The sequence below is a fragment of the Nothobranchius furzeri genome, chromosome 2 (assembly GCF_043380555.1).
Source record: "Nothobranchius furzeri strain GRZ-AD chromosome 2, NfurGRZ-RIMD1, whole genome shotgun sequence".
NCBI lineage: Eukaryota > Metazoa > Chordata > Actinopteri > Cyprinodontiformes > Nothobranchiidae > Nothobranchius > Nothobranchius furzeri.
Window position 1 is genome coordinate 101,748,547 of NC_091742.1, and position 16,342 is coordinate 101,764,888.

Sequence of the window (16,342 nt, forward strand, 5' to 3'; positions counted from 1 at the left end):
GGGTGAGGAGTGGAAGGGCGGTGATGTTGCTCGGACTGTGGGTGGAGGTCAGAAGGTACGATGGTTGAAGAAGGAACTGCTGAAACACTCGGAGAAGAAGGAGCTGGTCATCATGTTTGTGGACAGGTAATGTTCACCTGTCTGTCACCAGACAGCAAGTGTGTATGAAGGTGAAAGGTCAACCAGCAGCCCAGACGATGATGACCTGTGTTTCTCTTCAGCTATGATGTGATCTTTGCCTCTGGTCCAGAAGAGCTTCTCACCAAGTTCAACCGTCTGGGTCACAGAGTTGTTTTCTCAGCTGAGGGCTTCTGCTGGCCCGACCAGCGCCTGGCCTCCAAGTACCCTGAGGTGCATTCTGGGAAGCGCTACCTGAACTCAGGAGGTGAGTCCAGGTGTTTTAGATGAATGACTCACACTTGTATGGTGCCATTCTGAGTCAGAGCGCTCCAAGGCCTTGACACTACAGCAATGGTACCCAACAGGTGGGCCGGGTGCCGCGGGGCCCCCCTGTGTGGCCCCACTTGCAATGGCGGGGTAGAAAGGGTGCTAGTGTGCATGTGAGGCTGCTGCTGACCCGGTTTGTCTTTAGGTTTCATCGGCTTTGCTCCTGACCTCAGCGCCATGGTCCAGCAGTGGAAGTACAAAGACAATGACGACGACCAGCTGTTCTACACCAGGATCTACCTGGACAAGGCCCAGAGGGTAAACCTGACCTAGCCTGTTTACACCTGGGAGCTAACTAGTTGAGTTAAAGTCGCTTCAAGCTGTCCTCATGGTTAGTCCACCAGCTGATTAAAAGAGTCAGAATGCACTGATTCTCTCTGGATTTTTGGCCCCTGCAGGCCCCCGTACCTGTTATGTGGCGATGTGGGTGAGGGATGCCCTTGTACCCGGGCGGGCTTGGCCTGTCTCTTTACAGAAACTGGAGAGCTAAAGCAGATAGTTTGGGGCAGAACGCTGACCCGGATGTTTTCATTCTAGAACATAACCTTCCTGGTCAGGTGCACACGGCGCAGCAGCAAGCTAGCGGTAGCAACACCTGGTTAAAGCTAACCGAGTCCTCTCGTTAGGAATGATGTCAGCCTCCAGAAAAACCGGTCCTATGGTAACTAGACCTTTTCCTCTCAGTTCGGTCCTGATGATGTCTTTTGTCTCCTCAGACCAAGTTCAACATGACTCTGGACCACCGCTCCCGGATCTTCCAGAACCTGAACGGAGCCATCGGTGAGATCCAGACTCGGGTTTCTCCTGAAGGTGCATGAGGCGCTTTCCGACTGTAGGAACCTGTTGAAGTTCCTAGAACCCTTCCAGGAACCAGCCCCCTTTAGCGTGCGTTGGGACAGACAGGAACTAGGAGCCTTGTCCCGTAGATCCTAGAACCGCTGTAGCTCCTACTCTGAGGCGGGGACTTTCTGTGGTTCCTACGGAACTAACGTGACATCGGCGCTCGGTGAGCTCCACCGCTGGCTTGAGTTCTGCATCTTTTCTGTTCCGAAGCGTGTTAGTTTATTTGGAAACAGACTGGACTGCATCCCGGATACTCCTGCGGCCACCAGCTCACCTGGCCAGAACCCGACAGGTAAAGAAAACAGTCCTCGTCTCTTCTCTTGATGCAACGGAAGGAAATTATGTATTCTGGGACTAAATCTCGGTGCGAAAGTTGCCGATAGCGAGCATGTGTTTGTACCGCAGTCATTTAGCTCCCTTCTGGTGAATTTCTGCTTTGTTCTTGATGTTCGCACGCGTGAGCCACGTGCACAAACACTATTATAGTGGACATGTTTGATTAATGTTTATAACTTATCACTGAGGCAGGAAGTTAGTTTAGGACACTGTGTGTTACTGATAAAGGTGTTTTTCTAACTTGTTTTATTCTGAAATGTTAATCCATCCAGCTGCTACGCCAGAGCCAGCCTCTGCCCCTACACCGGCTACACAGCTGTCTTACTATATATGTAGTAAATCTCTGTGGTCATACTTAAGCCTGCAGCATCTACACCTACCTGCAGCCAGAGCGGGAACACACATCTCATTCCACAGAACTATAATCTAGTGTATTATATGGCTCTTGTGTTAACTCTATCTCCACCCTCCCTGGTTTTTTCCAGGAAGCACAAAAAGAGGTGACACACGTCTGGCTACTGAGCGGGTGATGCTCGGGTCAGAGGCTGAACAGGAGGCGGAGAGATGGACGGTTTGATACCGTGATGCAGTTCCTCTGTGAGCTGACAGAGAGGGAGTCTAAAGAACATCCAGCTCAGGAGGAGCCAGCCACCAGCAGAAGCTCATGGAGGGTCTCTAGTCTGCAGTGAACACATTAGCAGATAAAAGAAGTGAACTTGTGACTACGCGTGCACAAAGCATATCATGAAAGTTATTTTTTACACTGAAATTCTTGAGTTTGTAGCAGGCGTGTTTTTAATAAATGACTTTAAGAGTCACAAGTATTCTTTGTCTCTGAGTGAAGTCAGCTAGATGTAGTTGGGTCACTAATATGAATTATTAGCTCACATTAAGCCTTTCTTATCCTCAGGTGTGTAACCTACTCAAGTTACTCAGGTGTGTAACCTATTCCCGTTACTCAGGTGTGTAACCTATTCCCGTTACTCAGGTGTGTAACCTATTCCCGTTACTCAGGTGTGTAACCTATTCCCGTTACTCAGGTGTGTAACCTATTCCAGTTACTCAGGTGTGTAATCTACTCCCGTTACTCAGGTGTGTAACTATTCCAGTTACTCAGGTGTGTAACCTATTCCCGTTACTCAGGTGTGTAATCTACTCCAGTTACTCAGGTGTGTAACCTATTCCCGTTACTCTGGAGTGTAACCTATTCCCGTTACTCAGGTGTGTAACTATTCCAGTTACTCAGGTGTGTAACCTATTCCCGTTACTCAGGTGTGTAATCTACTCCAGTTACTCAAGTGTGTAATCTACTCCCGTTACTCTGGAGTGTAACCTATTCCAGTTACTCAGGTGTGTAACCTATCCCAGTTACTCTGGTGTGTATAACCTATTCCAGTTACTCAGGTGTGTAATCTACTCCCGTTACTCAAGTGTGTAATCTACTCCAGTTACTCAGATGTGTAATCTACTCCAGTTACTCAAGTGTGTTATCTACTCCAGTTACTCAGGTGTGTAATCTACTCCAGTTACTCCGGTGTGTAACCTATTCCCGTTACTCTGGAGTGTAACCTATTCCCGTTACTCTGGAGTGTAACCTATTCCCGTTACTCAGGTGTGTAACCTATTCCAGTTACTCTGGTGTGTATAACCTATTCCAGTTACTCAGGTGTGTAATCTACTCCCGTTACTCAAGTGTGTAATCTACTCCAGTTACTCAGGTGTGTAACCTATTCTCGTTACTCAGGTGTGTAACCTATTTCCGTTACTCAGGTGTGTAACCTATTCCCGTTACTCAGGTGTGTAACCTATTCCCGTTACTCAGGTGTGTAACCTATTCCCGTTACTCAGGTGTGTAATCTACTCCAGTTACTCAGGTGTGTAATCTACTCCAGTTACTCGGGTGTGTAATCTACTCCTGTTACTCAAGTGTGTAATCTACTCCAGTTACTCAGGTGTGTAACCTATTCCCGTTACTCAGGTGTGTAACCTATTTCCGTTACTCAGGTGTGTAACCTATTCCCGTTACTCAGGTGTGTAATCTACTCCAGTTACTCAGATGTGTAATCTACTCCAGTTACTCGGGTGTGTAATCTACTCCAGTTACTCGGGTGTGCGAACTACTCCAGTTACTCGGGTGTGCGATCTACTCCAGTTGCTCGGGTGTGCGATCTACTCCAGTTGCTCGGGTGTGCGATCTACTCCAGTTGCTCGGGTGTGCGATCTACTCCAGTTGCTCGGGTGTGCGATCGACTCCAGTTGCTTGGGTGTGTGATCTACTCCAGTTACTCAGGTGTGTAACCTATTCCCGTTACTCAGGTGTGTAACCTATTTCCGTTACTCAGGTGTGTAACCTATTCCCGTTACTCAGGTGTGTAATCTACTCCAGTTACTCAGGTGTGTAATCTACTCCAGTTACTCGGGTGTGTAATCTACTCCAGTTACTCGGGTGTGCGATCGACTCCAGTTACTCAGGTGTGCGATCTACTCCAGTTGCTCGGGTGTGCGAACTACTCCAGTTGCTCGGGTGTGCGAACTACTCCAGTTGCTCGGGTGTGCGATCTACTCCAGTTGCTCGGGTGTGTAATCTACTCCAGTTACTCGGGTGTGCGATCGACTCCAGTTGCTCGGGTGTGCGAACTACTCCAGTTACTCAGGTGTGTAACCTATTCCCGTTACTCAGGTGTGTAACCTATTTCCGTTACTCAGGTGTGTAACCTATTCCCGTTACTCAGGTGTGTAATCTACTCCAGTTACTCAGATGTGTAATCTACTCCAGTTACTCGGGTGTGTAATCTACTCCAGTTACTCGGGTGTGCGAACTACTCCAGTTACTCGGGTGTGCGATCTACTCCAGTTGCTCGGGTGTGCGATCTACTCCAGTTGCTCGGGTGTGCGATCTACTCCAGTTGCTCGGGTGTGCGATCGACTCCAGTTGCTTGGGTGTGTGATCTACTCCAGTTACTCAGGTGTGTAACCTATTCCCGTTACTCAGCTGTGTAACCTATTTCCGTTACTCAGGTGTGTAACCTATTCCCGTTACTCAGGTGTGTAATCTACTCCAGTTACTCAGGTGTGTAATCTACTCCAGTTACTCGGGTGTGCGATCTACTCCAGTTACTCGGGTGTGCGATCGACTCCAGTTGCTCGGGTGTGCGATCTACTCCAGTTGCTCGGGTGTGCGAACTACTCCAGTTGCTCGGGTGTGCGATCTACTCCAGTTGCTCGGGTGTGTAATCTACTCCAGTTACTCGGGTGTGCGATCGACTCCAGTTGCTCGGGTGTGCGAACTACTCCAGTTGCTCGGGTGTGCGATCTACTCCAGTTGCTCGGGTGTGTAATCTACTCCAGTTACTCGGGTGTGTAATCTACTCCAGTTGCTCGGGTGTGTGATCTACTCCAGTTGCTCGGGTGTGCGATCGGCTCCAATTGCTGGGGTGTGTGATCTACTCAAGTTACTTGGGTGTGTAATCTACTCCAGTTGCTCGGGTGTGCGATCTACTCCAGTTGCTCGGGTGTGTAATCTACTCCAGTTACTCGGGTGTGTAATCTACTCCAGTTGCTCGGGTGTGCGAACTACTCCAGTTGCTCGGGTGTGCGATCTACTCCAGTTGCTCGGGTGTGTGATCTACTCCAGTTGCTCGGGTGTGTGATCTACTCAAGTTACTTGGGTGTGTAATCTACTCCAGTTGCTCGGGTGTGTGATCTACTCCAGTTGCTCGGGTGTGCGATCGGCTCCAATTGCTGGGGTGTGTGATCTACTCAAGTTACTTGGGTGTGTAATCTACTCCAGTTGCTCGGGTGTGTGATCTGTTCCAGTTGCTCGGGGGTGTGATCTGTTCCAGTTACTCAGGTGTGCGAACTACTCCAGTTGCTCGGGTGTGTGATCTACTCCAGTTGCTCGGGTGTGCGATCGGCTCCAATTGCTGGGGTGTGTGATCTACTCAAGTTACTTGGGTGTGTAATCTACTCCAGTTGCTCGGGTGTGTGATCTACTCCAGTTGCTCGGGTGTGCGATCGGCTCCAATTGCTGGGGTGTGTGATCTACTCAAGTTACTTGGGTGTGTAATCTACTCCAGTTGCTCGGGTGTGTGATCTGTTCCAGTTACTCAGGTGTGCGATCTATTCCAGTTACTCGGGTGTGTGATCTGTTCCAGTTACTCAGGTGTGTAATCTACTCAAGTTGCTCGGGTGTGCAATCTACTCAAGTTGCTCGGGTGTGCGATCTGTTCCAGTTACTCGGGTGTGTGATCTACTCCAGTTGCTCGGGTGTGCGATCTACTCAAGTTGCTCGGGTGTGCGATCTACTCCAGTTGCTCGGGTGTGTGATCTGTTCCAGTTACTCAGGTGTGTAATCTACTCAAGTTGCTCGGGTGTGCAATCTACTCAAGTTGCTCGGGTGTGCGATCTGTTCCAGTTACTCGGGTGTGTGATCTACTCCAGTTGCTCGGGTGTGCGATCTACTCAAGTTGCTCGGGTGTGCGATCTACTCCAGTTGCTCGGCTGTGCGATCTACTCAAGTTGCTCGGGTGTGCGATCTGTTCCAGTTACTCAGGTGTGTAATCTACTCAAGTTGCTCGGGTGTGCGATCTACTCCAGTTGCTCGGCTGTGCGATCTACTCAAGTTGCTCAGGTGTGCGATCTACTCCAGTTGCTCGGGTGTGCGATCTACTCCAGTTGCTCGGGTGTGCGATCTACTCCAGTTGCTCGGGTGTGCGATCTACTCCAGTTGCTCGGGTGTGTGATCTGTTCCAGTTACTCGGGTGTGTGATCTACTCCAGTTGCTCGGGTGTGTGATCTGTTCCAGTTACTCGGGTGTGTAATCTACTCAAGTTGCTCGGGTGTGCGATCTACTCCAGTTGCTCGGCTGTGCGATCTACTCAAGTTGCTCGGGTGTGCGATCTACTCCAGTTGCTCGGGTGTGCGATCTACTCCAGTTGCTCGGGTGTGCGATCTACTCCAGTTGCTCGGGTGTGCGATCTACTCCAGTTGCTCGGGTGTGTGATCTACTCCAGTTGCTCGGGTGTGTGATCTGTTCCAGTTACTCGGGTGTGTGATCAGTTCCAGTTGCTCTGGTGTTTGATCTGTTCCAGTTACTCAGGTGTGTGATCTTCTCTAGTTAATCGGGTGTGCGATCTACTCCAGTTGCTCGGGTGTGCGATCTACTCCAGTTGCTCGGGTGTGCGATCTACTCCAGTTGCTCGGGTGTGCGATCGACTCCAGTTGCTTGGGTGTGTGATCTACTCCAGTTGCTCGGGTGTGAGATCTACTCCAGTTGCTCGGGTGTGCGATCTACTCCAGTTGCTCGGGTGTGCGATCTACTCCAGTTGCTCGGGTGTGCGATCTACTCCAGTTGCTCGGGTGTGTGATCTACTCCAGTTGCTCGGGTGTGCGATCTACTCCAGTTGCTCGGGTGTGCGATCGACTCCAGTTGCTCGGGTGTGCGAACTACTCCAGTTGCTCGGGTGTGTAATCTACTCCAGTTACTCGGGTGTGTAATCTACTCCAGTTACTCGGGTGTGCGAACTACTCCAGTTGCTCGGGTGTGCGATCTACTCAAATTACTCGGGTGTGTAATCTACTCCAGTTGCTCGAGTGTGTGATCTACTCCAGTTGCTCGGGTGTGCGATCGGCTCCAATTGCTGGGGTGTGTGATCTACTCAAGTTACTTGGGTGTGTAATCTACTCCAGTTGCTCGGGTGTGTGATCTGTTCCAGTTACTCAGGTGTGTTATCTACTCCAGTTGCTCGGGTGTGCGATCTACTCCAGTTACTCAGGTGTGCGATCTATTCCAGTTACTCGGGTGTGCGATCTACTCCAGTTGCTCGGGTGTGCGATCTGTTCCAGTTACTCAGGTGTGCGATCTATTCCAGTTACTCGGGTGTGTGATCTACTCCAGTTGCTCGGGTGTGCGATCTACTCCAGTTACTCAGGTGTGCGATCTATTCCAGTTACTCGGGTGTGCGATCTACTCCAGTTGCTCGGGTGTGTGATCTGTTCCAGTTACTCGGGTGTGCGATCTACTCCAGTTGCTCGGGTGTGTGATCTGTTCCAGTTACTCGGGTGTGTGATCTGTTCCAGTTGCTCTGGTGTGTGATCTGTTCCAGTTACTCAGGTGTGTGATCTTCTCTAGTTAATCGGGTGTGCGATCTTCTCTAGTTAATCGGGTGTGCGATCTACTCCAGTTGCTCGGGTGTGCGATCTACTCCAGTTGCTCGGGTGTGCGATCGACTCCAGTTGCTCGGGTGTGCGATCGACTCCAGTTGCTCGGGTGTGCGATCGACTCCAGTTGCTCGGGTGTGCGATCTACTCCAGTTGTTCGGGTGTGGGATCTACTCCAGTTGCTCGGGTGTGGGATCTACTCCAGTTGCTCGGGTGTGGGATCTACTCCAGTTGCTCGGGTGTGCGATCTACTCCAGTTGCTCGGGTGTGCGATCTACTCCAGTTGCTCGGGTGTGCGATCGACTCCAGTTGCTCGGGTGTGCGATCGACTCCAGTTGCTCGGGTGTGCGATCGACTCCAGTTGCTCGGGTGTGCGATCGACTCCAGTTGCTCGGGTGTGCGATCGACTCCAGTTGCTCGGGTGTGCGATCGACTCCAGTTGCTCGGGTGTGCGATCGACTCCAGTTGCTCGGGTGTGCGATCGACTCCAGTTGCTCGGGTGTGCGATCGACTCCAGTTGCTCGGGTGTGCGATCGACTCCAGTTGCTCGGGTGTGCGATCGACTCCAGTTGCTCGGGTGTTCGATCGACTCCAGTTGCTCGGGTGTGTGATCTACTCCAGTTGCTCGGGTGTGCGATCGACTCTAGTTCCTCGGGTGTGCGATCTACTCAAGTTGCTCGGGTGTGCGATCTTCTCTAGTTAATCGGGTGTGTGATCTACTCAGCTGGCTTTTGTATGACCTTCTTAACCACTAACCCTAACCTTCCACAGGATCCACTGATTTCCCTCTTTCCTATTCACTCTCTCTCTCTTTCTTAACATTTTTCTTTTAAATTGCAATTGCTTATTTTTGCTCATTTTACATATATTTTTAAACATTTTCTAATTTTTTTTTATATTTTTACATTTTTATTTTTTTAGGGGTGGGACTCGATTAAAAAATTTAATCCAATTAATTAGAGGCTTTGTATTTAATTAATCTCGATTAATCGCAGTTTATAGCAAAAAGAAAAACTTACCCCATTAAAGCAATTAAAAAAAATTGAATGAATTTTGGTGGATGACATAATAAAGCAACGCAGACATGAATTATAAATGTATTGTATTTTATTAAAGTCTGAAAAACTGCAATTAAATGCATTCAATTTCTGAAGAGTAGCAAAAGAAAAAAGATATATACCCGGCCAAAGTTGAACAGGCCAATAATGAGTATAATTTTACTTAAGTACTACAAGTAAATTTTGGAAATTTCTCTTCAAATTATAACAGAAAAAATTCAACATGAAGTGCAATTCCTGCTTTTGAAGTGCAAAAAACTTACAAGCAAAACGTCATTTTGAGTTGCTTCTCTTTGAAACTTGAAGCAACATAAATACAGGAGTTTGTACATCTGTCCATAACTAATCACTGAAATATTTTAGTGCAAAAAATAACCAATAAGGCTCACAGTACTTTGCAAAAAAATATTCAACGTAAAGTGCAATTTCTGCTTTTGTAGTGAAAAAAGTAACTCTGACTGGCTTTTTTATGCAAATTAGTTTGCATATCACTTTATAACTGTTTAACTACTGATATACTTTAGTGCACAGAGTAAGAAACCATTAGGGCTCACAGTACTTCACTGATCATTTCTTCTCCTTTTCTTTTAACCAGTTGCTTAGACAAACTAGCCTGTTCACATTCTCAGAGCTCAAGGCAGCTCTCTTTTTTTGTTACTATATGACCTGCAAGTGAGAACAGCCTCTCGCATGGGACAGAAGTGGCAGGACTAATAAGGAACTTGCTGGCCAGAACAGACAACTGTGGGTGGGTCCCAGCTCGACTGGACCACCACTGCAGTGGGCAGTCTGTTCCGCTGATGGTGGATTCTGCTCTATATAAACTCAGGGCCCTGTTGCATTGGATTTCCTCATCTGCATCAGAGTCTGAAGACAATGATGTGAGAAGCAGGCTCTTTTTCTTTGCTGGCTCCTGTGTGGGGGCATCTGTACCCTGGTCCTGCAGTAGGGGTTCAAGGCTGCGCCAAACCTCTTCTCGCTCTGCCTTCGCAATGCACTTTAAATCCTTGAAGCGTGGGTCGAGCACAGTAGCCATCTTAAGCCATTCATGGTTCAGAGTAGCTGCACGTTGGGATAAGTCCTTTGTGAAGGCAGTCTTGAACTTCACCATGTAGTTTGAGTCATCATCAGAGACTCTGATGGAGTTAACAAGACTAGCTTGTGTTTCTGTTTGTTTACAGCAGCTGAAACTGCTTCTTGGTTGTTTAGTAGACGATATATCACATCCAGTGTTGAATTCCACCGTGTGGAAACATCTTGTATGAGAGCCTCTTTTTCTTTCCCCAGTCTTGCTTGCTCCTGGTGTAGCTCTTCTGTATTAGCAGGACTGTGTTTAAAGTGCCCCACAACTTTGCGACATTTTGCTGTTACGTCACTAAACCCGCTGTCGGCAAGGCTAACTGTGATGGCTCTTTGCAAGATATGAGCAAAACAAGGCATGTGTTGGAATGGGAGGTGTCTTGCTGCAGCCACCATGGTCCCAATTGTGGTGACCTTTTCTTGAATTCCCCATTCCTCCGCCACAGAGAGAAACTCCTCAGCACAGAGTTCTGCATGGTGTCTGGTGCTCGACTTCTGCACAGTCAGGGCAAAAGACTGTAGATGCCAAGTACCATCTGTGACAACTGTGTGTGCAGTGACTCCAACATAATTAGAATTGCTTACAGAGGTCCAGTGATCCCCAGTAAGAGCCACGAAGTCCGCTTTCTGTAAGGCGTCTAGTTTTCCTTGCTTTTCAGGTCATAAAGGTGGTGAATTTTACTTGAGATAGTCTTTCGGCACGGCAGCTGGAAAGTTGGATCACCTGTCGCTACCTGTAGCACATTTTCTAACCCCGTATCTTGTACTACTGATAGTGGCCGACAGTCCAGGGCAATCCATTTAGCAATAGAATTTGTCAGTTTGTCTGACGTAGACTTACTTATTTTGGCCCTGAATCCAGTCATTTCATCAAGTTTTGGCTGCCGAGGCGGCTTGTTTGTACTCGGATAGCTAGCGCTTTCTGTGCTAGCTGCAGCATGCCTTGCGTTGAGGCGGTACCATAGGGTTGAAGTGCTCCGATGGTAAGCAAACTCTTTTTTACAAAGTTTGCACAAGACCACGCTTTTATCGAGGCTGCCGTCGGGTAGTTTTTTTAAATTAAATTTTCCTTCTAATGGCCCTAACGACGAGCTTTCTTCTGAGAGTTCCATTAGTATTTCCTCGCCCTGACATGTGCATCACTGTAATCTGTTGATCAGAAAATTGTGCACTGACAAAAGTTCCGCATTGACTAGAACTCAAGCTGCGATTAAATGCGTTAATTTTTTTAACGCACTAAATCTTCTGCAATTAATTAATCGCAATTAACGCGTTAAATTCCCACCCCTAATTTTTTTATTTTTTGTTTTTGTGAAGCGCCTCGTGATTTTTATCTTGAGAGGCGCTGTAGAAATGATATTTTCTTCTTCTTCTCCAGTTACTCAGGTGTGTAATCTACTCCAGTTACTCTGGTGTGTAATCTACTCCAGTTACTCTGGTGTGTAATCTACTCCAGTTACTCTGGTGTGTAATCTACTTCAGTTACTCTGGTGTGTAATCTACTCCAGTTACTCTGGTGTGTAATCTACTCCAGTTACTCTGGTGTGTAATCTACTCCAGTTACTCAGCTCTATAATAGCCCAGATGACAGCAGGAAGTGGATCACATTTAACCGCACACACATTCAGAGATTTTGGGCAGCTTGAAACACACACACACACACACACACACACACACACACACACACACACACACACACACACACACACCACTTTCTGCATTTTAACCTCACATGTGACACGTTTTAGAAGGTCTCATCCTCTTCCTAACCCATCAAAGACAACACCTTCAGTGATGCTCTGTCACCTCAGGGGCTTGCTGCAGACTTCCTAGTGACTTGAATGTTCACACTCAGCTCCGAGTCAGGTAATGGGATATGTACTTAGCATGTAAACATCACTTTACTTCCAAAGGAACATTTTATCTTTAATAGTGTGAATTCATGTTTACACGTATGTTCCCTCTGATGAACGTCCAACATGGCTGTGGATGTTGGTGGTTTCTCGTTCCATTGTTGGTTCTTTTTTAAACATTGAAAGGTTTCTCTTTACCTTACTGACGTTTCGTCTGCGGCTGTAGACTTCCTCAGAGCTGATGGTGGCGTCACTTCCTACTCCGTTTATCCGCGGGCAGCAGAGGACGTTGTCGCCCTCTGCTGCCTGCTCTCCCCTCCGGTCAGCAAGAAAGACCTTATCTGTGTTTAAAATAGAACCAACAATGGAAAGAGAAGACTAACACAGCAAGAACGTACAATAGATGTTCACTCTTCTCTGTTCTCTCACTGAGGGTAGGAAGCACACAGACGCTGTTCTTAAACTACAGCAGAGATACGTGGTGTCCATTCTCTCCAGGGCAGGCTTCAGGTGGACACAGACGTGTAAGGTCTGTGTGGACAGCTGGAAATTCTCCGTCAGTCATCAGTAAAACCTGGAAAACCTTTTTCCGCCAGTCATCAGCTTTGTTCTGGACCCAGAAGCACGGAGAAGCAACATCATCTAAAACGCAAACAGAACGCGAGTTAAAATATAATCTGAGATATTCAACTACTTGTAATCTGATAAAGTAATCCAATAGAATACCGTTTAAATGTGTAATCATACAAATGCATACAAGCAGCGTGTTTAATAGGGTAAACTTCCATGTTGTTTCGCGCTGTTTTCCTTTCTTCCTCCATAACGGAGCGTCGCTCCTGCTGAACTCTTCGTCTCCCGACTCCCTCTGCGTGCCCTAGCAGCCTCCACGAGATACCTGCGATTTCACTGATCATCAAAGGTAATCTGATAAAACAGACGATGAGCACAGTCACCTCCTGTGTCCCGCTAGCTTAACCGTGAGCATAGCTTCTTGGTGTTGTTATTCCGGCTCTTAGTACGTTGCATTGTCGCAGGCGGTTTCGTCGTGCTGAAAAGGTTCCTATGGGGAGGATGGTTCTAGGAACTAAAATCTAGGAGGATGGTTCTAGGAACTTGGTTCCTAAAATCATGCAGTGAGAAAGCGCCTTTTCTGTCTAGATGGAAACTTCCACCTGGAGCAAAGGACCTTCTGATTGGCTCACAGTTTGGTCCCTAATCACAGGACCAGGATTGATCTTGTGACCTTGTTATTAAAAATCTGAATCTGTCTCACAGATGAAGTCGTCCTTAAGTTTGAGAGGGCAAAGGTCAGAGTAAGGAACGTCGCCTACGACACACTTCCTGTTGTCATCCATGGCAACGGACCCACTAAGGTACTCAGCCAATCACAGCTCCCCAATTAATTGTTGAACAAATGTTTGAGTTTCTGATTCAACAGAATCAGTCAGTGATGTCACGCTCATCACCTCTGTGACCTCTGACTCCTGATTCATGTGACCTTGGGGGTGGCAGAGGATTTAATGGACGTGTCCTTGGGCAAGGCATTTCACCCTCTGGTGGTGGTCAGAGGGATTGGTGGTGCCTTGACTCTGTCATTGTGTCCGAGGGCAGCTGTAGCCCCCATGTGACCCACTCTGACTTTCTTGACCTGTGACCTTATTGATCTAACGCCTGTGTGACCCCTTTGTAACCGTTCTGTGACTTTTGACCTCTATAGCCCCTCAGTGACCTGCATGTGACCTTATTGACCTATTTAACCCTTGTGTGACCTTTTTGACCTTTCTTATCTCTATAACTCCTCTCTGATCTCTTTGTAACCCCTCTGTGACGTTATTGACCTTTATAACTCCTCTGTAACCTCTCCATGACCTTACTGACCTCTATAACCCCTCTGTGACCTCTCTGTAACCCCATGTGACCTTATTGCCACTATAACCCCTCTTTAACCTGTCTATGACCTTTGTGACTTCTATAACCCCTCTGTGACCTTATTGACCTCTATAACCCCTGTGCTACCTCTCTGACCTTTCTGACCTCTATAACTCCTCTGTGACCTCTCCGTAACCCCTCTGTGACCTTATTGACCTCTATAACCCCTGGGCGACCTCTCTGTCCTTTCTGACCTCTAACTCCTCTGTGACCTCTCCGTAATCCCTCTGTGACCTTATTGACCTCTATAACCCCTGGGCGACCTCTCTGTCCTTTCTGACCTCTATAACTCCTCTGTGACCTCTCCGTAACCCCTCTGTGACCTTATTGACCTCTATAACCCCTGTGCTACCTCTCTGACCTTTCTGACCTCTATAACTCCTCTGTGACCTCTCCGTAACCCCTCTGTGACCTTATTGACCTCTATAACCCCTGGGCGACCTCTCTGTCCTTTCTGACCTCTATAACTCCTCTGTGACCTCTCCGTAACCCCTCTGTGACCTTATTGACCTCTATAACCCATGTGCGACCTCTCTGACCTTTCTGACCTCTATAACTCCTCTGTGACCTCTCCGTAATCCCTCTGTGACCTTATTGACCTCTATAACCCCTGGGCGACCTCTCTGTCCTTTCTGACCTCTATAACTCCTCTGTGACCTCTCCGTAACCCCTCTGTGACCTTATTGACCTCTATAACCCATGTGCGACCTCTCTGACCTTTCTGACCTCTATAATTCCTCTGTGACCTCTCCGTAACCCCTCTTTGGTCTTATTGACCTCTATGGCAACAGACCCACTAAGGTACCCAGCCAATCACAGCGCCCCAATTAATTGTTGTATATGTGACCTTAGTGACCTCTATAACCTCTCTGTGACCCTATAGCTGCAGCTGAACTACCTGGGAAACTACGTGCCTTCAGCGTGGACCTACGAGACCGGTTGTGGAATCTGTGATGATGACCTGCTTTACTTCAACAATGTACCTGTACGCCCCTCTGCTGCGGTAGCATCACAGTTGTGTGAGTGTTAGCATGTCTGATCGCTGTGTGTGTGTGTGTGCGTGTGCGTGTGTGCGCATGTGCGTGTGCACGCGTGTGTGTTTGTGTGTGTGCGTGCGTGTGTGTGTGTGTGTGTGTGTGTGTGTGCGCGCGCGTGTGTGTAGGATGAGGAGATGCCGCTGGTTTTTGTTGCTGTTTTCATTGAACACCCGACTCCGTTCATGGAAGAGTTCCTGGAGAGACTGACCACGTTGGACTACCCCAAAAGCAGGCTCCGCCTTTTCATCCACAATAATGTAAGACACACACACACACACACACACACACACACACACACACACACACACACACACACACACACACACACACACACACACACACACACACACACACACACACACACACACACACGCGCGCACACACACACACACACACACACACACACACACACACACACTGTAACTGTCATATCCACTGACCCCTTTACACATGTATGTTCTGACCCACCAGGTGGTCTACCATGAGCATCACATCCAGCGGTTCTGGGAGCGCCACAGGTCTCTGTTCCCCGAGGCTGTCCTGGTTGGACCTGAGGAGAACCTGCAGGAGGACGAGGCTAGAACAATGGCCATGTGAGTGGAGAACCTCCAACGACAGCATCAGGTTCTTTAGGACAGTGCTTCCCAACCAGGGGTCCGCATACCCCTAGTGGTCAATGAGAGCATTACGGGGGGTACAAGTAAAATGTTGTCTTCCTCCGCTTATCCGGGTCCGGGTCGCGGGGGCAGCATCCCAACGATGGGAGCTCCAGACCGTCCTCTCCCCGGCCTTTTCCACCAGCTCCTCCGGCAGGACCCCAAGGCGTTCCCGGACCAGATTGGAGATGTAACCTCTCCAACGTGTCCTGGGTCGACCCGGGGGCCTTCTGCCGGCAGGACATGCCCGAAACACCTCCCCAGGGAGACGTCCAGGAGGCATCCTGACCAGATGCCCAAACCACCTCAACTGGCTCCTTTCGATCCGGAGGAGCAGCGGTTCTACTCCGAGCCCCTCCCGAATGTCCGAGCTCCTCACCCTATCTCTAAGGCTGAGCCCGGCCACCCTACGGAGAAAAGTCATTTTGGCCGCTTGTATCCGCGATCTCGTTCTTTCGGTCATTACCCAAAGCTCATGACCATAGGTGAGGATTGGGACGTAGATCGACCGGTAAATCGAGAGCCTGGCTTTCTGGCTCAGCTCCCTCTTCACCACGACAGATCGGCTCAGCGTCCGCATCACTGCAGACGCCGAACCAATCCGCCTGTCGATCTCCCGATCCCTCCTACCCTCACTCGTGAACAAGACCCCGAGATACTTAAACTCCTCTACTTGAGGTAGGACCTCTCCCCCGACCCGGAGGTGGCAAGCCACCCTTTTCCGGTCGAGAACCATGCTCTCAGATTTGGAGGTGCTGATCCTCATCCCAGCCGCTTCACATTCGGCCGCGAACCTACCCAGCAAGAGCTGAAGGTCAGAGCTGGATGAAGCTAGGAGGACCACATCATCCGCAAAAAGCAGAGACGAGATTCTCCTGCCACCAAACTCGACACACTCCACACCACGGCTGCATCTAGAAATTCTGTCCATAAAGGTAATGAAC

At 48.7% G+C, this 16,342-nt stretch overlaps 1 protein-coding gene across 2 annotated transcripts in view; it reads left to right on the forward strand.

The window, feature by feature from the left end:
• The window catches only part of plod3 (procollagen-lysine, 2-oxoglutarate 5-dioxygenase 3), a 52,063-nt gene that overhangs the window by 13,289 nt on the left and 22,432 nt on the right, over positions 1–16,342 (forward strand). For both annotated transcript variants that reach the window (XM_054738566.2, XM_054738567.2), the window contains exons 3-10: positions 1–126; positions 222–385; positions 593–705; positions 1,164–1,227; positions 13,052–13,149; positions 14,589–14,690; positions 14,868–14,999; positions 15,214–15,335. The exon at positions 1–126 is cut by the window's left edge and continues 11 nt beyond it. In XM_054738566.2, the coding sequence (XP_054594541.1) occupies positions 1–126; positions 222–385; positions 593–705; positions 1,164–1,227; positions 13,052–13,149; positions 14,589–14,690; positions 14,868–14,999; positions 15,214–15,335 (921 nt within the window). The remainder of the gene's footprint in view (positions 127–221; positions 386–592; positions 706–1,163; positions 1,228–13,051; positions 13,150–14,588; positions 14,691–14,867; positions 15,000–15,213; positions 15,336–16,342) is intronic.